The sequence below is a fragment of the Babylonia areolata genome, chromosome 6 (assembly GCF_041734735.1).
Source record: "Babylonia areolata isolate BAREFJ2019XMU chromosome 6, ASM4173473v1, whole genome shotgun sequence".
In the NCBI taxonomy this organism is placed as follows: domain Eukaryota; kingdom Metazoa; phylum Mollusca; class Gastropoda; order Neogastropoda; family Buccinidae; genus Babylonia; species Babylonia areolata.
Window position 1 is genome coordinate 24,738,211 of NC_134881.1, and position 25,560 is coordinate 24,763,770.

Genomic DNA, 25,560 nt, shown 5'->3' on the forward strand with positions numbered 1-25,560 from the left:
AACTTTGGTTCTTGGTAAGGTGAGTTTGGGTGTTTTTTTGGTTTTTTTTGTTAGTATGGTGAGTTTGTGAATTTGGGTTGTATTTATTTTTGGTAAGGTGAGTTTGGGCTGTTTTTGTTTTTAGTAAGGTGAGTTTGGGTTGTTTTTGTTCTTGGTAAGGTGAGTTTCGGTTGTTTTTGGTCTTGGTAAGGTGAGTTTGGGTTGTTTTTATTGTTGGTAAGGTGAGTTTGGGTTGTTTTTGTTGTTGGTAAGGTGAGTTTGGGTTGTTTTTGGTCTTCACTGATTTTGGGTTGCTTTTGTTCATAGTAAGGTAATAAGTAAAAAAAAAAAAAAACACTTTGGTTCTTAGTAAGGTGAGAGGTTGGGTTTTTTTGTTTTGGGGTTTTTTTTCTTGGTGAATTTGGGTTGTATTTATTCTTGGTAAGGTGAGTTTGGGTTATTTTTGTTGAGTTTGGGTTGTTTTTGGTTGGTAAGGTGAGTTTGGGTTGTTCGTGTTGTTGGTAAAGTGAGTTTGGGTTGTTTTTGTTGTTAGTAAGGTGAGTGGTGAGTTTGGGTTGTTTTTGTTGTTGGTAAGGTGAGTTTGGGTTGTTTTTGTTTTTAGTAAGATGAGTTTGGGTTGTTTTTGTTGTTGGTAAGGTGAGTTTGGGTTGTTTTTGTTCTTAGTAAGGTGAATTTGGGTTGTTTTTGTTGTTGGTAAGGTGAGTTTGGGTTGTTTTTGTTCTTAGTAAGGTGAATTTGGGTTGTTTTTGTTCTTAGTAAGGTGAGTTTGGGTTGTTTTGGTTCTCATTCTGTGTCTGCATCCATTCTTTCTTTGTCGTTGGTGTTTGTGTCAAGTAGATATGTGTGTTGTGTAAATTGTGTGTGGTATATAGCTTTGTGAGCATCATGTAAATGTGTGTTTACATGTGAATGTGTGTGTGTGTGCACGTGTGTGTGTGTTGTTGTGGATTTTGGGTTGTTTTTTTTTAACACCACACTCATTTGGTTGCTTCAGTTGTTAAGTGTGTTTGCATTCTTTCTTTGTTATATTTGTGGGTGGGTGTGATTTTGATCTTGCCATAAGCAAGTCTACTTCTCTGTGCGAGTTGTGTGTGTGTGTGTGTGTTTCCTTTACCTTTGATGTTGGGTATTATGTGGGGGAAAGTGAGAGCATGTGTGTGTGTGTGTGCATATAGAAAAAAAGAACAAAAATGAAGGATAGCTGAATTTTGTTGTTTTTGGTTTTGTTTTTTTTTCCTTTGTTTTTTTTTGTCCATTTTGCTGACAGGAACCTTAAAGGGGGTTTTGTGTAATGCGTCATGCATTGTGTATTGTGATTTGACCTTCCCTTGGGTGATATGTCGTGCCTCTCCCCCTTCGGAGATTCTCTTTGGCATCCAGCTTCCTCCGTTATGTGTATCCCATTATCCAGATTGTGCCACAAACACACGCACGCATGCACGCACGCACACAGAGCCACACACACACACACACACACAACACACACACACATACAGCCACACACACACACACACACACACACACACACACACACACACACACACACATAGCCACACACACACACGCACATACACACACACACAAATGGTGAATGTTTGAGTGATGAATAAAAAACATACCACACCATCTGCTTTAGAAAATGGAAAAAAATAAATAAATAAATAATAATAATGATAACGATAGTAATAATAATAACAATAATAACAAAGCAGATGCCTGACCTGTGCTTAAAAACCCACTGTGCTAGTCACGCCTTGAGAGAACCCCTCCTCCAATTCAGCTTGAAATTCTCATTGCTGTATCAGTTCCAAACTGCCAGTCATCATACCAGCTGGACACAGGACCGTGAAGTGAAGGGACATGCTTGAGTGGATGTGATCTCTTGCAGGGGGAAGGGTGGGGGGGCAGGGGTCTGGGGGGGAGGGGGGGTGGGGCAATCATTGTGATCTACAAGCGCACTGGCAATGGGTTTGTGTTTGTGTGTGTGTGGGGATTTATGGACTTGTTGACAGAATATTGGTCATCTGCCCATCCTCATAAAGAATGGGGTAGAGTTTGGGGAGGGGTGGGTGGGTGTGGTATATTTTGTGTTAGGTGTGTTTTGTTAATATTCCAGTAACAGAAATGATAATGCCAAACCTTTCGCTTTTTTTTCTTTTGCTTTTTTTCTTTTTTTTTTCTTTTTTTTTTCCACTGCATGTATGATGGAGAGAAATCCTGTGAGAGAGTTGCCTCTATTGTTCATTGTTAGCTGAGAAAAGCTTAACTTTGTGTTTGTGTGTTTGAATGTGTGTGTGTGTGTGTGTGTGTGTGTGTGTGTGTGTGTGTGTGTGCATGTCAGTGAGTGGCTGTGTGCATGTATTTATGTAATTATGTGTTACCTTGTATGTGTGTGTTTGTGTCTATGTTTGTAAATTACCTTGTATGTGTGTTTTGTCTATGTTTGTGTTTATGTTGTTTTGCATAGTTGGTATTGTTGTTGTTGTTTCTTTGTTGTTGTTTTTCGTTTGTTTGTTTTTTGTTTGTTTTTGTTTTTTTACCATGCAATTCTTGCAATATTTTGGCCAAGGTTCCAAAGAAGGGTGTAAAAAGATGATGTCAACATTTTTTTCTCTTGATTTTTTTCTTGATTTTTGTTAGTGTTTAATACTTTTTTTTTGTTGGGGGGGCCGGGGGGAGGTGGGGGGGGATGTTTTTATTGGCTTTTTGTTGTTGGCTTTTTTGGGAGGGAGGAGGGGGGGGGGGTGGGTGGTAGTTTGTTTCTGTTTTTTTGGCATGCATATATGTTTACATGGGGTTGCCTTCCTCCTTTTTTTTCTCTTTTTTTAAGTCTGCTGTTTTTCTGCCTGTTTGCCCCTCTCCTTTTTTTTTTTTTTTTTCTCTCCGGAATCTTCTTGTGCAGTAGATCAGTGCTGGCTTGATTACTTTTCTCCAACACTGTGTTACAAGAGTTCTCCAATACTGTGTTACGCGACTAAATACTGTGTTACAAGAGTTCTCCAACACTGTGTTACAGAGGCTGTTAACGCTGTGAACAAAAGCACTCCATTTAGTCTACAGTGCTTCTTGGGTTGTTTTTTTCCTTCTTCTTCTTCTTCTTTTCTTCTATTTTGACTCACTTGTGTAAACAAAGTGAGTCTATGTTTTAACCTGGTGTTCGGTTGTCTGTGTGTGTGTGTCCGTGTGTCTGTGTGTCCGTGGTAAACTTTAACATTGACATTTTCTATGCAAATACTTTGTCAGTTGACACCAAATTTGGCATAAAAATAGGAAAAATTCAGTTCTTTACAGTCATCTTGTTTAAAACAATATTGCACCTCTGGGATGGGTACAAAAAAATTTTTAAAAAGAAGCCTAATTATATGCAAACTGCATTTACTGTTATATTTATATTTTTTGTATTCTCTAAACTTGGCACTTTGACCTCTTATTCTGACACAACAACAAGAGGAGTCATTATTATCATTTTTTGTTCAAACAGGAACTTCTTTTGCTAAGCATGGAATTTTTATTTATTTTGCAAACGTTTTGGTGCAGACAGTAAAAAAGGGAAATTACTCTATAATTAATGCTAGGGGACATAATTTATCACAAGTGAGTCATGAAGGCCTTGCCTCTTTTTTTTTAAATTTTTTTTTTTTAATACATATGCTATTAGATAGTGTAGTTATTGTCTTTGATTTTGATTTGGGGTCTTTTGACATGCGAACATGTAATGATGTTATGATGTCAGATTAAACCAAATGATTTCACATGCTTTTTTTTTTTTTTTTTTTTTTTTTTTGTTAATGTCATGTATACTACCTTGTAATAATTTGCGTTTATTATCGTGTGACACATGATCTTGCAAATGATACTTTCTTCATTGTTTATTAATAAATGGCATTATGTATGATGTTTTTGCTTAGTCTTTTGTGGGGGACCGTGACTCTCACAAACTAGGAGGCAGAATGACGCTGGCTTTTTGCGCTGTAGGTTTGGGAGTTGGTTGGCCTTTGTGGACCATCCTATCACTGACTGTCCTAAAGCCCTCATGGCCCAGAGATTGGGGATATATAACTTGTGAAAGACATTCTGCACTGTAATCACATCCCAGCCTGGATAATCAGGACAGCATTTGCCTCCTCTGCTGTTCTGATGGTCATTATCGGACATGACTGACTGCCATACATAATTTTTTTGGTTCTATTTATCTATCTGTTTGTCTATATATGTCTTGGCAATCAGTGAGATTGAAGTTGACAGAACGTCTGTACCAAGTTAGATGTTGAAGAAAATAGGAGCAATGGAAGAGGACAAACATCTGTTTTGACAACAAAAACTGCATTGATTCTTACTGGTCTCAAATACCAGCATTGTTTTTACCTCTTCAGATAAATGTATGTGGGTCTCTTGTGCCCTTATCAGTTTTACGGGTTTTTTTGTTTGTTTTTTTTGGTTCTGTTTTGCCAGCCTAGACTCCTGAATGTCACGGAATCAGTTTTGTATTCTTTTCAAATGCCCCTTGCTTATTTGTGCCATGGGGGAAAAAACTGTCATGGGAATTAAATGTCAGAAGAAGTATACTTGTCACTGTGCCTTGCCAGCATAGTGTCACAAAACTGGGACTCCCATAATGATATATTGACCACAGTGTTAACCAACCAAGATTTCTGCTTTGATCCCCATCACCCAAAACTGCATTTTTCTGTGGAAAGTTATTATGTTACTTATTTTCTATAAAAAAAAAAAAAATGTTTGATCCCAAACTGTCACTTTATATGATGTTTCTCTACAAAATGCAGGAAAATTATGATTTCTTGATAGTGAGAAAGAAAACTAAAAGTGGTACGTCGTGACATGCTTTTGCATTGTGCGACACATAATGCAGTCATAGTTCATGAAGTCCTTAGCCAAATTGCTGGTGTCACCCCATAGTCTGTTGACAAACAAGTCTGAGGTCCCTGTCCACTGTTTGACAGCAGATGGTATGGTCATAATTTAAAAAAAACAACAAAAAAACAAGCAGTATCCCCCCCTGCCCCTGCCCTTCCCCTCCAAAAAAGAAGTAATGTATAAAACTAATGAAGCAGATTGTTTGTGGCACCAACTTTGCTGTCATATATGCCCGAGTCCGTTACTGTGACTTCCTTTGTTGTCGTCCACTCAGTTGTTTTTTTTTGTTTTTTGTTTTTTTGCAGATATACATGTTTCCCCATCACTGATAGAAATGACCAGATTATGGTACTGTCAGTCCCTCAGATAACCTAAAAGGTCTTTTTTTTGCTGTTGCTGTTGGTGCGAGTGTTGTTTTGTTGTTGTAGGTGTTGTTTTACCCAGTTGCAAACAGTTTTTGGAACTAAACCTGCCCTGAAATGATGGCAGTCGACAGTCAGTGACAGATGGTGTGTCACAGAGAGCCAGCTCCTCTTCTGTAATTTGTGAGTGTGTGTGTGTGTGTGTGTGTGTGTGTGTGCTCACATATTTAGTTCACAGAACTGATTGCTTGGGGTGTTGTGCTTATTACAGGTTGCATATAAGTTGTTCACTGAAATGAAAAGGATCATGTATGGTTACATGTTTATTGCAGGTTGCATATAAATTGTTCACTGAAGTGTGAAGTGAAAATGATCATGTGGGGTGTCATTCATGTTGCAGGTTGCATATAAGTTGTTCACTGAAGTGGGCCTGATGGAAACATTCCGGATACCAGTGATAGAATTTATCAACTACTTCCATGCGCTGGAGTTAGGATACAGAGATAAACCTTGTGAGTCTCTGTGTGTGTGTGTGTGAGGTGGGGGAGGGGGAGGGGGTGTTTGGACATTTGGATGTGTGTGTCTGTGTAAGTTGATGAACATCAGTATGCCACTGGGAGTGAATTTTTGTGCATTTCTTAGAGAGGGAGAGAATGGGTGTATGTGCACGGGAGAGTATAAGCATGTTGTATGTGTGTGTGTGTGTGTGTTTGTGTGTGCACATGAGTGTTTTTTCACTGTGTGTGTGTGCACGTATGTGTGTGCTTGTGAGTGTGTGTGCACTGTATGTATATGTGTGTGTGGTGAGTGTGTGTGTGCATGCATGTGTAAAAAGTGAATATTATTGATTACAATGATAATGATAATAATAATGTACATTTATATAACACCCTTTCTCTCTTACATGATGTACTATGGTTTGTTTGAAATATTTTCTGTGACCACGGCTCTGCAAACCACCACCCCTCAGCTCGGCCTTTCTGCTTTCTCTGCAGGAATGTGGGAAGGCCAGTGTGAGGCTGTGAGGCTTTCCAGTGTAAATGAATCCGTCTCTTTCTTTCGATTTCATGTCCCGGTGCCTATAAAGAGGGCTTTGTATGCGCATCTCAATGACCTCAGTGTGTGTGGCTTAGTGGCGACCCCCGAGGGGAGATAAGCTTCTCTGACTGCATGGAGTCAGCAGGTTGAAGAAGAGTTTACCTCCTCCTGCCCAGCTCAGCACAGAATGCTGTTTTGTTGTTGTTGTTGTTCTTCTTCTTCTTTTAAATAATGCAGTGTATTTGTGTGTATGTTTGTGTGTCAGTAGATATTTGTTGTGTGTTTGTGTATCAGTAGATATTTGTGTGTGTGTGTTTGTGTGTCAGTAGATATTTGTGTGTGTTTGTGTGTCAGTAGATATTTGTGTGTGTCTTTGTGTGTCAGTAGATATTTGTGTGTGTGTGTCAGTAGATATTTGTGTGTGTGTGTGTCAGTAGATATTTATGTGTGTGTTTGTGTGTCAGTAGATATTTGTGTGTGTGTCGGTAGATGTTTGTGTGTCGGCAGTAGATATTTGCATCTTTGTGTGTCAGTAGATTTTTGCATCTTTGTGTGTCAGTAGATATTTGCATCTTTGTGTGTCAGTAGACATTTGTGTGTTTGTGTGTCAGTAGATATTTGCATCTTTGTGTGTCAGTAGATATTTGCGTCCAAGTTTCTTACTTCCCTTTCATGTTCCCGATTGTTTTCTGGCTTTATTTCACTCTGTTTCTCTCCCCTTCATCCTTCCCTCATTCTATCTTACGGAAGAAAAAAATAATTGGTTGGAGCAAAGAAAACTGTCGTATAGAAAGATGAATCATTCCGACTGCAGATGTTGTTTGTTTTCTCTGACACTCTGTGTCAGTGGCAGTAGTATTGCGAAAGGTCAAAATCTGCTGTGTGTGCGGGAAGATTGTGCTTAGCCTTGTTTGAACAGGAAAAGAAAGTAACTTGAAAATGTTATGCAGTGAATGTGTCTGTGGCTATATATGTTCATCATTTGACCTTTCTCACTCTCACTACCATGTGATGAGTAATATATATATATATATATATATATATATATATATATATATATATATAATATAATATATATATATATATATGATATTATATACTTGTGAGTATAATATGTATTTATATATCGTTATTGCTTTTGTTCCACAGATCATAATCGTGTACATGCGACAGATGTGTTACATGGTGTGTACTATCTCACAACACGTCCCATCCCGGGATTTACACAGATCAACACAGTGGATGCATGTTCACGGCACGGGTCCTCTAGTGAATCAGGTACTGCTGCTGTCACTGTGTGTGTGTGTGTGAGTATGTGTACGTACGTGTGTTTGTGCGTGTGTGAGTATATGTGTGCACATTTGTTTTCATGATTGGTTGGATTGTATCACTATGATGTAAGATTTTTTTTTTTTTTAGTTCCACATGCTTATGTATCACTTTGTATACATGCATTTGCACTCACAGACACACAGACGCGAGCACGCGCACGCGCACACACACACGCACACGCACACACGCTTATTTTTTAAATGCACACACTTGAAGTTTTCTTCTGTTGATATTTTGTGAACTTTGTCTGTATTTCCTTGTTTTTTTACGGGGAATTTTTGTTTTTGTTAGAGCATGAGCATTTCATACTTTTCTTTCTCACTGTGTTTCTCAGCCTGCTAAGCTGTGTATCTTACTGTCACAGTTGTTCGGTTGGAACATTTTTGAAGGCAGACAATAGTTCATCATGTTGACCACTGTGTAGAGAATGAGTCTACTGCTGTAACTTGCATTAACAAAGTACTGTTTGGTGACCTAAGCTGTTCATGCAAACAAAAGACATCATTTGTTTTTGTTTTTAATGGACATATAGAAAAAGGAATGCAACTGAAAAGAAATGGTAGCTTTTTTTTTTCAGCCAGATCTACCATACTGTCTGTCATAAGTTTACTTAGAAGATTTACCACATAAACCAAGAGAGGGAGAGATTTAAACAATTTTGCATTGTTTCTTAAGCAATTGAACAGGCTCAGGATGAGGTTTTTTGTTGTTGATGGGGAAGATGTTTCTTCTCAATAAAGAGACATGCCACATACTTGACACACATCATGCAGATTTATATATCTATCAGGTCTTGTGATCAAAGATTTAAGATAATAATAATAAAGTACAATACTAGTATAAATGACACGACATGAAGTTACCATCAGGACAGAATTAATGACACTTTGTTGAGTATCTTTGTGTGTGAAACACAACATAGTAAAAAAAATAATTTAAAAATGTATATAAAATTTTTAAACATATGGTTCCCTCAGTAAGTTTAGGGAATTGTCCGACTTCTTAGTGATACATTCCCTTTATACTATCATGCAGATTTGATATCAGTATTGAGCTGTGTGGTCTGTGCGCAGAAAATGAAGGAGCCGAAAGGAGTTTTATCCACCGGACAAGTTTCCTGGCAGAAGACACGTACGGCATCATGGGAGGTAACATCCCGGCCCTGGAGTTAATGGCCCTGTACACGGCCGCGGCCATGCACGACTACGACCATCCTGGCCGCACCAACGCTTTTCTCGTGTCCACCCATGCTGCTCAGGTGGGGGGCCTGGTTCGGGTTTTCTGGGTTTTTTCTGGGGTTTTTTCTTCCTTTTTGTTGTTGTTAGCTTGACAGGCTGTTGTTGTTGTTTGGGGGGTGGGGGGGGTTCTTTCTCACTGCAAGTAGTATTGGTCAAAGTGTTGTTGTGTGTCGCCACCAGGCGGTGCTGTACAATGACATTACATGCATAGAAAGTCATTACGTCATCAATGTGTCTTTGTGTGTCGCCACCAGATGGTGCTGTACTATAAAATAACATGCATAGCAAGTCATTGCGTCATCAGCGTGTCGTTGTGTGTCGCCACCAGGTGGTGCTGTACTATAAAATAACAGGCATAGAAAGTCATTACGTCATCAGCGTGTCGTTGTGTGTCGCCACCAGGCGGTGCTGTACAATGACATTACATGCATAGAAAGTCATTACGTCATCAACGTGTAGTCGTGTGTCGCCACCAGGCGGTGCTTTACAATAAAATAACACATAGAAAGTCATTACATCATCAGCGTGTCGTTGTGTGTCGCCACCAGGCGGTGCTGTACAATGACCGGGCAGTGCTGGAGAACCACCATGCAGCCTCAGCCTGGTCCCTGCTGCTCCACAACCCCAACAACAACTTCCTGACGGGCCTGGAGGCCGCAGAGTTCAAGCGCTTCCGCTTCCTGGTCATCGAGGCCATCCTGGCCACCGACCTCAAGCGCCACTTTGAGATCCTGGCCGAGTTCAACGCCAAGGTGAGGGGGTGGAGTTTCGGGGATGATGTCAAAAAGAAAATATAACTTTCTATGCAAGGGGGGTTGGGGAGTGGGGGGGAGGAAAAAAAGGGAGTGGTGGTGTTCCTCATGTCTTTGGTTTCTCTCTCTCTCTCTCCCTCTCCCTTTCTCTCTCTCTCTCTCTCCCTTTCTCTCTCCCCCTTTGTCTCTCTCTCTCTCTCTCCCTCTCTGTCTTTCTCTCTCCCTCTCTCTCTCACTTTCTCTTTCTCTCTCTCTCTCCCTCTCCCTCTCTCTTTCTCTCACCCTTTCTCCCTCTCTCTCTCCCTTTGTCTCTCTCTCACTCTCCCCCTCTATCTCTTTCTCCCTCTCTATTTCTCCCTCGCTCTCTCTCTGCTTCTCTCTCTCTCTCCTTATCATGATTATGGTTTGTAGTTTGGTGTCACACACTGTACCATGTCAAACTGATTTAAGGTAAGCTTATCTGTTTGTTCTGTTGGCCAAATTTTGAAGCTGACTCGGTGGTAAGGCTTCTCTGCTGGGCCCGTCAGTGTAATTCCATGCCCTAAGAGCTGAATAGCTGTGTGTGCACTTCGTTTTCCTGATAATCATTGACTAATTGTGATGGTGCATGTGAAAATCATGGATAATGGTCAAAATTCACAAAATGATATTATTCTTTTATCTGAAAGTAGAGAGAATTCTGAATAACACGCAGAAAACTGAATTCAAGTATCTTTATTAGTTTCTGAGATACATGCATTTGAGTCTCGTGATAATTACAAACGTACTTCTGAGAAAATTGGGGCAAACGAGTTCGCTGTTTCCCACTCTTGATCACCAATTCGCAATAGGAAAACTTCAAAATAAAGCACTAATACTTTATATTTCTTTATAACACTTGGAAATTTAATAGAAAAAGAATCATAGAATCTGAATAACCAAAAAATTCAAATTTGATATTTTCACCCCTTGTCACTTTCACAGCGTGTTGTGAGAAATTTACTTCAGCGACTTATCCATGATTTTCGCGTGCGCCATCACAATTGTTCAAAAGTTGTTCTGCTTGATATGAATATTTTATTTCAGAGAAAATAGATCGGAAGTAGATTTTTTTTTTTTTTTAAATATTGATGATTATAAAGATATTTGCTTTTATCTCTTCAGCCAACCCTGTCATCAAAGGGAGAGCAATCTTGACAGTTGGAAGTCCTCACAGTAACCAGGACTTAACGAAGGGAGAGCAATCTTGACAGTTAGTGACCCTGATTTACCAACAGGAGACCAGTCTTGACAACTTTCAGTGACCATTGCTTATCAAGGGGAGACCAGCCCTGACAATTTACAGTAACCATGACATATGGAAGGGAGACCAATCTCGACAATTGACAGTGACTTAGACTTACCAAAGGGAGACCAGTTCTGACAGTTTACAGTGACAGTCACTTGTCAAAGGGAGACCAGTCCTAACAATTTACATTGACCAACTCTTATCAAAGGGAGACAAGTCTTGATGAAGTTGGCGTTACCAAGGACGATATGCACATTTCAAGGTGTGTGTGTTTGTGGACAGGTGAACAATGACTGTACATTTCAAGGTGTGTGGGTGTGGACAGCTAAATGATGATATACTCATTTAAAGGTGTGTGTGTGTGTGTGGACAGGTGAACGACACATTTCCATTGTGTGTATGTGTGTGTGGACAGGTGAACAATGACAACACATTTCTGTGTGTTGTGTGTGTGTGGACAGGTGATTAGTGACAACATATTTCCAGGTGTGTGTGTGTGTGGACAGGTGAACAACGACAATACATTTCAAGGTGTGTGTGTGAACAATGACAACACATATTAAAATGTGTGTGTGAACAACAACACATTTGAAGCTGTATGTGTATGGACAGGTGAACGACAACAACACATTTGAAGCTGTATGTGTATGGACAGGTGAACAACAACAACACATTTGAAGCTGTATGTGTGTGGACAGGTGAACAACAACAACACATTTGAAGCTGCATGTGTGTGGACAGGTGAACAACAACAACACATTTGAAGCTGTATGTGTGTGGACAGGTGAACAACAACAATACATTTGAAGCTGTATGTGTGTGGACAGGTGAACGACAACAACACATTTGAAGCTGTATGTGTGTGGACAGGTGAACGACAACAACACATTTGAAGCTGTATGTGTGTGGACAGGTGAACGACGACAACACATTTGAAGCTGTATGTGTGTGGACAGGTGAACGACAACAACACATTTGAAGCTGTATGTGTGTGGACAGGTGAACGACGACAACACATTTGAAGCTGTATGTGTGTGGACAGGTGAACGACAACAACACATTTGAAGCTGTATGTGTGTGGACAGGTGAACGACAACAACACATTTGAAGCTGTATGTGTGTGGACAGGTGAACGACAACAACACATTTGAAGCTGTATGTGTGTGGACAGGTGAACGACGACGACGCACCAGGTGTGGACTGGACGGTGGAGACGGACCGTCTGTTGATCCTGCAGATGGTGATCAAGCTGGCCGACATCAACGGGCCGGCCAAGGTCCACCCCCTCCACTTCCAGTGGACCATGCGCATCGCTGAGGAGTTCTATGAGCAGGTGGGTCTGCAGGTTTCTGCTTCGCTCCCCTTGGGTAGGAGTGTGTGTCTTTATACCAAAAAAACCCCCAGTAAAATAAACGAACAACAATGACAAAAAAAGAAGAAAACACACACACACACACACACACACACACACACACACACACACACACTATATGTGTCTGTATATTAAAAAAACAAACCAAAAAAACTGTAAAATAAATGAACAATGACAACAACAAAAAGAAGAAAAGACACGCACACACACACACACACACACACACGCAGGCACACACACACACACACACACACACGCATACACTAAAACACTGTTCTGGCATTTGGGTGTGTATGTGTGTGTCTTTTTTTGTTTTTGTTTTTTTGTTGTTGTTTTTCCTTTGGTCATTGTTTGTATATTTTACTGTTATCCGGTAGCAAGACATATACCTCAGTGAAGTGGTCTGAAACCTGTGTCCAGCATGAGGACTGAGCTGTGGCAGGGTTCGCTTGTCCACTGATTGAGTGTGATTTGGGTTTCATTAATTTCAGCCTGATTCAGTGATTGTCTAAACCAGCGAGATACTCCTGTGTTCTGTTGGAAGACATGACAGCATGCAACAGAAGGGAATCAGTCAAGAAAAAAATACCAAATACTTTAAATCAGCTAATTTCAGAGGAACTGGGGACTGCCAACTAGGCTCAGGCAGCCACAGATTCAATTTTTTTTATAGAGATCAATCTTATTCTCAAATAGTATGCTAATCGGCTTGTTCTGTTTTTGGACATGTATGGTATTCTTAAACGGCTCGTTCATTTTTTGCGCACTTCCTGCAAACAAGTGTCGGAGCCGTCTTCATCAGTATTTACCCCACCAGGGCCTGGGTGGCTGGCCCCTGGAACCCTACCTTCTTCAGAGGATTGGACTCTGGGGGAATTCTGATGCCTGAATTGTAGTGTGTTGTGCTGTGCAGGGTGACGAGGAGGCGTCACTGGGCATGCCCATCTCCCCCTACATGGATCGCCGGGCCCCTCAGCTGGCCAAGCTGCAGGAGACCTTCATCAACCACCTGGTGGCGCCGCTGTGCAACGCCATGGTGACGGGGGGTCTTCTGCCGGGGACCTGGGTGGAGGAGGGCAGCGATGATGAAGGTTTGGGAACTCCGTCCCTTGCCCGTTGGGGGGGTTTGTGTGGGGCCTGGGTTTCTTGTCTTGGTCTGTCCACCTGTGTGATCGCCTCAATTTTTTTTTTTTTTTTTTTTTTTCTCGTCAGTGATTCTGCTTTCAGCTTTCTCCTTTTTTTTTTTTTTTTTTTTTTTGATACCTCAGAGTTCAGATTTTCTTTCTCCGTGTGTGTGTGTCTATTTTCTTGGCTTTTTTTTTTTTTTTTTTTTTTAATCGCACTTTATCACATTCACTTTTGATCGTCTTAAAACATTTTTTTTTTTATGACTTTGCTGAATTAATTTCCATTTTGATTAATCCTTTTTAATGACCAGAGAATTTAATATTTTGGTGTGTTTTTTTCTATGTGTGTTTCTACATTCTGGGTTGTTTTTGTTTTTGTTTTTTTGTTTGTTTGTTTGTTTTTTGTATTTTGTTTTTAAATACTTCATGACATTCACTTTTGATTGTCTCAGAATGATTTTTTTGTTGTTGTTGTTTGACTGTGCTGAACTGCTTTTCTTTTGATGAATCCATACATTATTTTCCTTATGTCATCAATTGTGTGTGTGTGTGTGATGGTGTGTGTGTGTGTGTGTGTGATGGTGTGTGTGTGTGTGATGGCAGGAGAGTCGGACATGGAAAAAGGGGACAGCACCTGTAAAGACACAGAGGATGATGACGAGGGTGAAACAGACACCGAGGCTGGTGAGTGACCTGACCTTGGGGACGATAATGGTGATAGTTGTGATTGTAGTTCAAGTTGTTTTAGTAGTGATACAGCAAAGTCCTTCTTCTTCTTCTCCTCCTCCTCCTCCTCCTCCTCCTTCTGATTCTTCCTCTTTTGCTTCTTATTCTCCTTCTTCTTCCCCTTCTCCTTCTCCTCCTTCTTCTTCTTCTCCTCCTCCTTCTTCTCCTCCTCCTCCTGATTCTTCCTCTTTTGCTTCTTCTTCTTCTTCTTCTTCTTCTCCTCCTTCTTCTCCTTCTTCTTCTTCTCCTTCTTCTTCTTCTCCTCCTCCTCCTCCTCCTCCTCCTCCTCCTGATTCCTCTTTTGCTTCTTCTCCTCCTCCTCCTTCTCCTCCTGATTCTTCCTCTTTTGCTTCTTCTTCTTCTTCTCCTTCTCCTTCTTCTTCTTCTCCTCCTCCTCCTCCCCCTTTTTTTTCTTCTTTTCCCTAAAACCATTTAACCCTGGAGAATTTATAGCTTTGGTAGGCTTCCATATTAGGCAGAAATAACGCAGAAAATATAGCGTTTTCCCTCCAAGTTTCATATGGACATATCCAGAAATATTGATGATTATGGAAATTAGTGGCCTTTCTTTACAGTGTATTTGTATTTCTTTTTATCACAACAGATTTCTCTGTGTGAAATTTGGGCTGCTCTCCCCAGGGAGAGCGTGTCGCAATACTACAGCACCACCCTTTTTTTTTTTCCTGCATGCAGTTTTATTTGTTTTTCCTATCGAAGTGGATTTTTCTCCAGAATTTTTTGCCAGGAACAACCCTTTTGTTGCTGTGGGTTCTTTTACGTGCGCTAAGTGCATGCTAGCACACAGGACCTCGGTTTATTGTCTCATCCGAATGACTAGCGTCCAGACCACCACTCAAGGTCTAGTGGAGGGGGAGAAAATATCGGTGGCTAAGCCGTGACTTGCACCAGCTCACACAGATTCTCTCGCTTCCTAGGCAGACACGTTACCTCTAGGCCATCACTCCACTGTGCATACACAGGAAACTGAAAAGTGTTTTAATGAGATGAATGTTGACACCAGAGCCATGGTCAGGCACAGGGCTGAATGAGTTAACTCTGTGATGAGTCATTGGGATACCGCACAGAACTGTTCCTTAGATTCCTCCAGGTCTGTCAATAATAGAATAGAATAGAAGAATAGAATAGAGTATGTCTTTATTACCAAGAGTACCGGGGACACAAGGAATATTGGGGGGGGAGGGGTAGTATATAACAAGGTACGAACATAAATAAAAAATCATACACAAACACACATACAGCAGAAATTAGGATACATACAAGTGTATATCAATATAAAAAAAACTTGTGCATACTCCCACATGCACGCACTGCACACGCACACATGTGCACATGCGTTTGAACAGAAGCCACATATTACATGTAGATGGGGTTGATGACTAGATCTTCAGGTAGATGGTTGTTGATTGCACAGTTCTAGTTGTCATACTGGATTTGCTCGAGAGGCATGGCATTGACTGCTTTGGGGAAAAAGCTTTTGGCGAAGCGATTGGTTTTCGTCCTTATACTTCTGTACCGTCGACCAGAGGGTAATGTGTCAAAGCCTGGGTCACTTCCAAATGGTTTTCCTTCCTGTCCATTCTGCAGTGTTGTTAGTCCATCAGTTGGTGGGGTTTTTTCTGGTCTTCCGTGCCATCTCCCTCCCTCAGCAGTTCCATTGGGGATGGTTTTATCAAGGCTGCGATTGATGTAAAGTTATGATAACACATATTTGATAACGATAGAATAATTGTAGTAGTAGCATTAGAAATAATCATACTTGAATGATATCGGTAAATTAACAGTATTAGTTGTTGTAGAAGTTATAATAATGACACAGTGATCCTTTTTTTTCTGTCATCCCACACATTGTTAATAAAGCCACGAAAAAAAGTTTCAGTTTTCTGATAGACACAGTGGATATGAATTCACTGATGCGATGGTTGTAAAAAGCTATGGGACCTTTAACCTTATTTTTTTAACAGAGCCAAAATCATGATGACTAAAAACAGAAAGTAAGCACATCAACAACAACCACCACCAAAAAAACACAAAAATACCAACACAACCTAGCTGACTGTATTGACTTCATGTTTTTCCCCCTGATTTTGGTGTGATCTGGTTTTTGTGATCAGTTTTCTGATAGACACAGTGGATATGAATTCACTGACGCCATGGTTGTAAAAAGCTATGGGACCTTTAACCTTACTTTTTTAACAGAGCCAGAATCATGATGACTAAAAACAGAAAGCAAGCACATCAACAACAACGACAACCAAAAAAACACAAAAATACCAACGCAACCTAACATGACAGCTGACTGTATTGACTTCATGTTTTTTCCCCCTGATTTTGGTGTGATCTGGTTTTTGTGATCTGGTTTTTAGAAGTTGTAATAACGACACAGTGATCCTTTTTTTCTGTCATCCCACACATTGTTAATAAAGCCACAAAAAAAAAGTTTCAGTTTTCTGATAGACACAGTGGATGCTTTTTCCCCCTGATTTTGGTGTGATCTCGTTTTGGGTGCATGTTTTGTTGTGGAGAGGCTGTTTGCTGTGTGTGTGTGGTGGTGGTGGGGGGGGGGTGCTGGCGAGTGTCTGTGCATTTGTGTGTGAGTGTGTGTGTGTGTGCATGTTGCAGGGATGCATTTTCTGGAGGGTGTTATGGGTAGGTGGGTGGGTGGTTTCCAATGTTGTTTCCTGAGTGTTTTCTGGCACAGGCTTCTGTGTGCATGTTGGGGGGGGGGGGTGGGGGTGGAGAGGAGTATTAATTGGGGAGTGGGGAACGAAATTGAAAGCACATTGAGCAGTATTTCAGAGAAACAGGCTCTACAAATGTCCATTATTGTTGTTGTCCTCCCCAGGACCAGTGGTAGTGAAACAGAAGCGTACCCGGAAAGTGAACTGTCTGCTGACGAAGAACATGAAGGATAACTACGAACACTGGAGCGCACGCATCAAGGAGGAAGCTGCCCAGAAGGCTGCCATCGAAGCTGCTGCCGAAGCCGCCGCCCAGATGACCGCCAGTGTCAAGGTCAGTACCAAGGTCAAGGGCATCACCAGTCTCTGAACCCTTTGAGGCTGGAAGTATGTGCCAGGGAGGGTGCGGGGGGTGTGGGGGGGAACATGAAGAACATATCTGAACAGGCTAATGTTGGAACGAGACACACACCAACAGATAACCATGCCTGCCTACTCATCCGTCGGTCTGACAGGAGACTCTATCAGAATGGTGTGTGAGAGAAAGTATGAACAGCAGATGTTTCAGTCTGTGTCTGTGTCTGATAGTCATGAAGAACTGTCAGTGACAGAAAGCAGAAAAGTGTTATCAGAGCTGACATCCATGTCAGATTACATCATGACAGCTGTCAGCAAAAGACAGGAGAAGTGATAGGCATGTCAGTGATGTGAGGCAGAAATGGCCAGGTATGTCACAGTCCATGTGTACATTGATAATGTCAGATTGTCCAACTGTCAGTGAGAGCAAGCAGAAACAACAGGGGTATCGAAGACCATGTCAGTGTTGTGATGTGGTTTTTCAGGCCTCTTTTGGAGAGAAATCATGAATGGATGATGCCGTGTTGCAGGAACCTTTTGGGGAGAAATTAGGAATGGATGATGCTGTGTTGCAGGACTTTTTTTGAGAGAAATTGTAAATGGATGAAGCGATTTTTCAGGGCTCTTTTGGAGAGAAGTCAGAAATGGATGATGCTGTGTTGCAGGACTCTCTGGGAGAGAAGTCAGAAATGGAGCCCATCAAGGAGGAGTCGGAGTCCCCCCCACCCTCCTCCACCTCCCTACGCGGTGAGGAGACCACACCCTCGGCCCTCACCGCCTCATCTTCCTCAACCTCACCATCACCCACACCTGCCGCCACCACCACCACCACAACAACCACAGCTACGACAGCGTCATCAGCCGCAGGAAAGACATAGCACCCACACAACACACACCCTCGAGTCATCGGCAACACTTTGCTCAGCAACCCATTCTCAGTAGCTCAGTAGCCACCCCCCACCCCAACGCCACGCCCCCCTCCCCCCAAGAACAGCTCACAGCAACCCAGTGAGGAGATCAGCCGCTGTGGGATGATGAACAGTTCAGCCATCGGATACGGACTGTGGGGGGGAGCGGCTGTGCAGTCAGGTGACCCCTCCCGCCCCGTGGTTGAGCGCACACAGATGTTCATGGTGCTGTGTGTGTGTTGTGTCCAGCCCTGCTGCGGTCAGTGGGGAGCAGTGGTCACACACAGGGGGGAGGTGTGCTGTGTGTGGAGGGGGTTGGGGGGTGCGGGTGCGGGGGGGCAGGGCCACCCAACACTGGGAGACAGACCGCACTTTGTGTTGCAGGTTCCTGGGAGACAGTGGGGAATCAAACAACTTTACTTTTCTTCCCGCCCTCCTTCCTTCCTTGCTTCATTCTCTCCCCCCCGACCCAACCCCCTCCCTCTCTCCGTCTCCTCCAAACAGCCCTCAGATCAGAATTGGGGGGGATGAGGGGGGAGGCAAACCAAGCTGAAGAAGAGGTGTTGATATTCTCTCTTTAACTGTCTCCTTCGTGGCATTCTTCAACAGTTTAATGTGACTTGTCATTCTTGACTGTCTCTTGTCTCTTACTGGTTCTGTGTTTCTCTTACACACGCGCACACTCACACACATGCTCACACACATACTCACTCACATGCTCACACACATACACACACACACACACACACACACACACACACACCTTTCTGTGACTGAAATGCACAAAGTGACTGGTCTCAAGACAGTGGTGTGGCTGTCGCCCTGGTGACGACCCGCCCCATGATGTGAACAGAGCTTGGGTTGTGTGGCACTGCATTCGTCTGTAGTGGTGCTCAAGCTGGCTTGGGCTGGAGGACACTTGGCATTGGGCTGGGAGTCATTCTGTTTTGTTTGTTTGGGTTGTTTTTGTTTTGGGGCGTTTGATTTTTTTTTTTTTTTTTTTCCTGACAGATTATTGGTGTGTGTGGTGTGAGCTTCCATCTGCATGTTACACATAAACCAATCTGCTTGGAGCTGAGAAAACATGGAGCGACTGCTGTGAGCTGACTGACAGACGTTGGTGTGGAGAATTCAAAGCGTGTGACTTGACGAGGGGAATGGCTGGACACTGCAAGCCGTACATGCGCAAAAGTGCAGGCTTTTCATGGTGTGGCTCCCCCACAGGCTGTTACATGAAGTGTTTGGGGAGAACGAAGGGTTGAACATGGATGGTTGGGGGAGGGGTGTGGGGAGTGGGGGGGGGGGGCAACTGCAGTTTTCTGAATCTCTGTGTGTGTGTGCTGTGAGCTAACATGCGACAGGTGTCAGTTTGATGACCCTAAAGGGGCAGAGCATGGACTACCGCTGGTAATGCTGACTGGAAAAAAACAAACACACACACACACACACACAACAAAACAAACAACAAATGATTACTGACTCTTGTACCAGTGACAGTAGTTGACATACATGCTGTTCATCTTGACACTGAACAGTTCCTTGTTGTCTTTGGCTGACTGAATCATTACACACCTGTATCAGTCATGAATGAAACGTTACTTACTGTACCAGTTGAGGAGATGTGATTTTTAACTGCCTCTTGTTCCCCAATTTTGGTGCACAGCGTAACTGGAAGTCAGCTGTGATATGCTGTGCCAGTGAAGAGGATCTGCTGCAGCAGTCTCTGTGAATGGTTCCTTCCTTTCAGTTTCAGCAACAGTCTGGTGTTGTCAGCAGGCGGAAAAGGTGTCCTTGACACTGCTTACAAATATACCTTTGTGCAGACACAAACAACCTGACGTCCTATGCCCAACCACCACTCATTGAGAGAGAATTTGAAACCAGATTGCATGCTTTACTACAGTGGTTGACAGATGGACATTGTGCTTGTGGTCTTAGGTGGAGGGGTGGTGGGGGAGGCGGGGGGGGACACAACAAAAACTGGAAGGTATACTCTCTTTTTTTTATTCAAGGAGGAAGAAGAAATTGATTTATCAAAGTGAGCTGAGCTTAGAGAAGGGAGAATTTTGCCACAGTTGGACATTTTACACAACAGGCTGAAATTGAATTTTTTACTTCATGCCAGTTTAATTGTTGTTGTTTTCATATGTGATTGGTTATAACAAAGTTATCAAAAGGGTTTTAAGCATTTTTTCCCTTTTTTTTCATGATCTACATGTAGAACAAATTGTAATGAAACCAGGAGCAGTGGAAAGATTATTTTAAAATGCTACACTCCATGTCAAATTCTTGGCATTAGATTTTATTCTGGCAGTCTGTCACTGTATTTTTAACACTGAGCTAGGAGGCTGTGTGTAAAAATTCATAAAGAACTAAAACAACAGAAAAGGTCAAAACATAATATTGCCTCTTGGTATGCTTCAAATGATATTTTGAACTGATCACGATTGTACATAATCTTTAAAATAAATGAATAAATAAACTGATGCTGATGCTGGAGATCAGTGTGTGTCATGAAAAATTGCTGGAAATGACGAATCTCTTGTTGAAAGATCTGATACTTGTGTTTAAGTCATTGTAAAATGAGTCTGGCACTTTGTCAGTGTAAAAAGAGTCTTGTGCTTTGCGGTCATCTGTCTGTTCCAGGTTCTTGAAGACAGTTGGTTTGATAACTGGTGTTCAAAATGCTGGGCATGCTAGGAGGGAAAAGCCACGTTGCTTTTTGTTGGGTGGAGGAGTTGGCAGATTGCTGCATCATGAACAGCTGAGTGAAAGCATTCTTCACTGTTGGCTCTGCACGAAGCCTGCCCCATGAAGAAGGGTTGATAGTTTCTTGTCCTGTGGAGCTGCCATGATTCTCTGCCCATAGGAGCAGCATCAGTACTTGCTTGTTCCATGAGGCAGTGATGGTTTCCTGATTCGTGGAGCAGTGGTAATTCACTTTGTCTCGGAGCAGTGATAATTCTCTGTCCCTCGGAGCAGTGATAAATCACTTTGTCTCGGAGCAGTGATAATTCTCTGTCCCTCGGAGCAGTGATAATTCTCTGTCCCTCGGAGCAGTGATACTTTCCTGTCCTGTGGAGCAGTTCCTATACCGTAGAGCAGTCATATTTTGTTCCTTCGAGCCGTGAAAATATCTTGTCCCTTGAAAGCAGTGACAAAAGTGTACAATTCCATGTCTCGGAGCAGCGATAATAATCCTGTTTCTTTGAAGCAGCGTTAATTTGCTGTCCACACAATCTTGTCCCCGTGAAGCGGTGACACATGTCACTGTTGTTTGGACTCCCCTGACACTCTCATTCCCAGGCCCACAACACACACCCGGATCCCCGATACCAAATCTCTACTCATGGTTGTGTCTCGAAACAGAGAAAAAAAAAAGAAGCTTATAATTATTTGGGTGTGCTGAGAGCCTGGCTACAGTTTGTGAGGCATGTGTGTGGTGTGCTCGCTAACCTTGTTAACAATCAGAGGCTGTAATGTTTCTAAGGCGAATCAGTTTATGGGTACTCTGTTGTACCAGGAAGTGGATTTTGTGCATGACACCGTGAAAGAAGTCTGATGACTGGATTTTGTTGTACATATTCTGTTTTTAAAAAAAAAATTTAAAAAAAAAAGTCACGTGCTCAATTGATTTCAATATGTTCCCAATCCTCTCCACTTTTTTTTTTTTTTTTTTTTCTTCATATGACTATTTTTGTAAATATACATCTGCCTTTCAGTCTTTTCCTTCTCCCTTTTCATTTTATGTCTTGTGTGTGTGTGTGTGTGTATGTGTGTGTGTGTGTGTGTTCCCTGATAATAATACTGGGTGGTACATTCTTCTCTTTGTTTCTTTTCTCTTTTAGGTACGTGGGGAAAGAGAGTAAATGGAGGGAATGTATAACAGTTATACCAGTTGTTGGTGGGTTTTTTTTTAGGAATTCAGTGACAGCATTACTGCTTTTAAATTAAACATGGGGCTGATTTTTAAGGACAGGTAGAGCTTGTGAGTGTTTTACACACGTTTCAACAGTGCAGCCAGTGAAGAGTTTCTATTGCTCTATTTCTTTCTGGCTTTTTTTTCGTTCTCTTCCTGTCGTCTCTTCTTTTCCAGTTGCCTGCCTTGTTTGACCGGTCAGTTTCTTATCAAGAATGCCTTGAATATTTGTTAGTCTTTTTCTTGACATGATCAAATGGAGCATTATTACTGTGGTGTATTCATTTTTTTTGTGTGTGCCAAGGAGTACTTGTGAGGTGCCTGTTGGCAATATTTGGTTTTGTGTGCCGTTTTTTTTCTGATTTTGTTAATTCTGTTTAATAATCTTTATGTTCAGGTTAGTTTGTTTGTTTTGTTTTTGGGTTTTTTTTGTTTATTTCTGTTGTGTTTTTTGCCTAAAAACATTAGATAAGTCAATAGATAGATGAGTAAATAAAGCCTAGAAACAATTCAAATGAAAAAGTGTATCAGTTGAAAATAACAACAACACATAAATGAATAAGTTTGAGTTGAAAAAAACAACAAAAAAAAACAATAACTAATAAAAGGAATAAATATATTAATTGATCTATTCATGATATTTCAACTTTTTACATTGTGAAATGTTAGGAGTTTCTGCTGGGTGTAGTTTTTAAAATTTTGTTGGATATTTTGTGTGTGTGTGTTTGCAGGGAGGAGGGTGGACAGGGTTGTTTTGTTGTTGTTTTTCGGGTTTTGTTGTTGTTGTTGTTTTTTGTTGTTGTTTTTTTTTGGGGGGGGTAGGTTGAGTTGTTTTTTGTTGTTTTTGGGGGGAGTGGGGGGGGGGTAGGTTGAGTTGGGATTTTTTTTGGGTGGGGGTGGGGGTGTTTGTGTGTTGTTGTTTTTTTTTGCAATTATGAAAGCTGTTGGCATTTTCTCAATCAGCATGGTGCTTTACGTCGGCTTTATGATAGTGTGTCAGGTGTGGAGCGCATGGTCAGTCAGTCGGTCAGAACCAGCAGCTGTTGGTCACATGTCTACCTCTCTCTCCTTCACTCACTGTCACCTCACCCACCCCCCTGACCCACCTCCCAAACCTTCACACCCTTTCTCTGGTAGCTACAGCAATACAATCTGACCCTCTGCCCCCCCTCCTTCATCCCTCCACCTGTTCTCCCTCCCCCTGTCAACCTCCTCAACTCCCTGTGTGTGCTTGACCCTCTGCTCCTCCTCCCCCCAGCCTTCAACTCCCCCCCCCCCCTCCCCCCTCCCCCCGCCCCCTCCCCTCCCCATCCCCTTTCTTTGCAATCCACATGAACTGCAATGTATTTTTTTTTTGTATGCATGTCTCTTTTTTTTTTTCCCCCTCCCCAAACCCCTGGCCTGTCATGCAGGTGTCTCATGAGTTGGTTTTTACCACAAACGCTTTACAGTGTAAGGCCGTGTTGCTGAACAGCTGATACGTTTTGGTGCTTTCCATTTTTTCTTTTTTTCTTTTTTATCTTCCATTCTGTTGCTGTGTTGTTGTTTTTTTGTCTTTGTGTGTGTGTGTGTGTGTGTGTGTGTGTGTGTTGCTGACTGGTAAAAAGATTTGTTACAGTTTTATGCCCTTTTTCTTCCCCCCCCCCTCCACCTCCTTTTAACAATGGATGAAGTTGGAAAGAGAATATTTAAAGCTAACTCCATTTTTACAATATTGGTGTTTTTGATGTGAGACTGTGTTAATGCCTGCTTCTGAATATTTTCTTACTTGATGATTTTTTTTCGTTTACAAATGCTGGCAGAATATATCCAGAATTTTTAACTCATTACTCTCAAATTATTGAAACACATGAGAATTCAGACATTATAGAAATAGCTGTACTTCGTTACACTTCATGAATTGAAGCATTTTGGGGAATGACTGTGTTTTTAACCAGCAGGTTGTGAGCACCTGGAATTAGATATGAAGTCATGCTTTGTGAAAACTGCAGCGATAGTAAATAAAGCACCCCATTATCTGAGACACTTAAAAAGTCTTTCTTACAACTCTCACCGCACCTGTTCCGCTCTGTGGCTGACTGTATCTACCTTGAAAATACCTTGGTATGTGAGGGTTAGTGTGTGTGTGTGTGTGTGTGTAAGTATCTGTGAGTGTACAGGCAGGGATAGTTAATGTGAATGTGCATTTTTCTCTCAATTTTGTTTCTTCTCAGGCCTGGTTCATGTGATGTTGTCTTGGGTTTTTTCTCTTGTGGCGGTTTTCACCTTCGAATTTAAAGAAAAGAAAAAAATGCAAGTGAGCATAATAACAGGTTGCAGAGACTTTGTTCAGCATGTAATGAATCTTACTCCTGGTGTTTTGGTTTGATTGGGGAAAAAAAATCATTAATCATGGAATTGGAAGAGGGTGTTTGACGAGTCAATAAAAATCAGGACAGTAGTAAAAAAAATAAAATAAAATAAAATAATAATACTAATGAGGACAGGGAGGAAGGCCGGTGCAATGTCACAGAATTAGAAAGTCTCTCATCTTCTTTTTAGCTGTTAGAAAACGCAGGGAGGGTGGGGGTGTTGAACAACCAGCCAGAGCCGGTTCATAAGCTACAGTGTATGCTACAAGCAGTGCCGGTTCATAAACTACAGTGTATGCTACAAGCAGTGCCGGTTCAAAAACTACAGTGTATTCTAAAAGCAGTTGTCAAATTATGACTTTTTTTCTTTGTGTTCTGATTTTGGTAGCATGGCAGTAGAGTGTTACATTTGCACAAGGAAAAAAGGAATCACCAGCTGGCCAACACCTTAAGAGTGCCGTCAGTGAGATTACAGATGAAGGAATCGGTGGGGGAAGAAATTGATGAATGATCCTGAGTGTTTGTTCCATGAAGCTCCACATCACTGCTTGTGTCAGTATCTTTTGGCTTGACAGATGCCGGAACATGATGGAAGGAAGTGTTAATTCCCTGTCGTGTCATCTCAAAACAAACAGATCTTCAGTGTATTCACCACCATCATCACCACCACCACCACCACCACCACCGTCATCATCATCATCATGAACCTCAGTTATCATGATGATACACAAAGGGAAAGAAATGTTCAGAATTCTGTGGCCTTTGATGCCCGGCCATCATTGTGACCTTGCGGCCAGTTGTTTGTTTGATTATCTAGGAACCTGTGTAACCCTGACTTCAAGACTTCATTGTCAGCAGGTAGGGTGGGTTGGGGTGTTCATTGTCAGCAGGTTGGGTGGGTTGGGGTGTTCATTGTCAGCAGGTTGGGTGGGTTGGGGTGTTCATTGTCAGCAGGTAGGTGGGTTGGGGTGTTCATTGTCAGCAGGTTGGGTGGGTTGGGGTGTTCATTGTCAGCAGGTTGGATGGGTTGGGGTGTTCATTGTCAGCAGGTAGGGTGGGTTGGGGTGTTCATTGTCAGCAGGTTGGGTGGGTTGGGGTGTTCATTGTCAGCAGGTTGGGTGGGTTGGGGTGTTCATTGTCAGCAGGTTGGGTGGGTTGGGGTGTTCATTGTCAGCAGGTTGGGTGGGTTGGGGTATTCATTGTCAGCAGGTAGGGTGGGTTGGGGTATTCATTGTCA

General features: G+C 42.0%; 1 protein-coding gene across 3 annotated transcripts in view; it reads left to right on the plus strand.

The window, feature by feature from the left end:
* Window positions 1-21,438, plus strand: part of LOC143282853 (cGMP-inhibited 3',5'-cyclic phosphodiesterase 3A-like) — a 277,131-nt gene extending 255,693 nt beyond the window's left edge. For all 3 annotated transcript variants that reach the window (XM_076588698.1, XM_076588700.1, XM_076588701.1), the window contains exons 5-13: window positions 5,638-5,749; window positions 7,425-7,553; window positions 8,681-8,865; window positions 9,394-9,597; window positions 12,036-12,197; window positions 13,150-13,327; window positions 13,967-14,047; window positions 16,953-17,122; window positions 17,811-21,438. In XM_076588698.1, coding sequence (XP_076444813.1) covers window positions 5,638-5,749; window positions 7,425-7,553; window positions 8,681-8,865; window positions 9,394-9,597; window positions 12,036-12,197; window positions 13,150-13,327; window positions 13,967-14,047; window positions 16,953-17,122; window positions 17,811-18,023 — 1,434 coding nt within the window. In that variant the 3' untranslated portion in view covers window positions 18,024-21,438. The remainder of the gene's footprint in view (window positions 1-5,637; window positions 5,750-7,424; window positions 7,554-8,680; window positions 8,866-9,393; window positions 9,598-12,035; window positions 12,198-13,149; window positions 13,328-13,966; window positions 14,048-16,952; window positions 17,123-17,810) is intronic.
* Window positions 21,439-25,560: the final 4,122 nt, after the last annotated feature.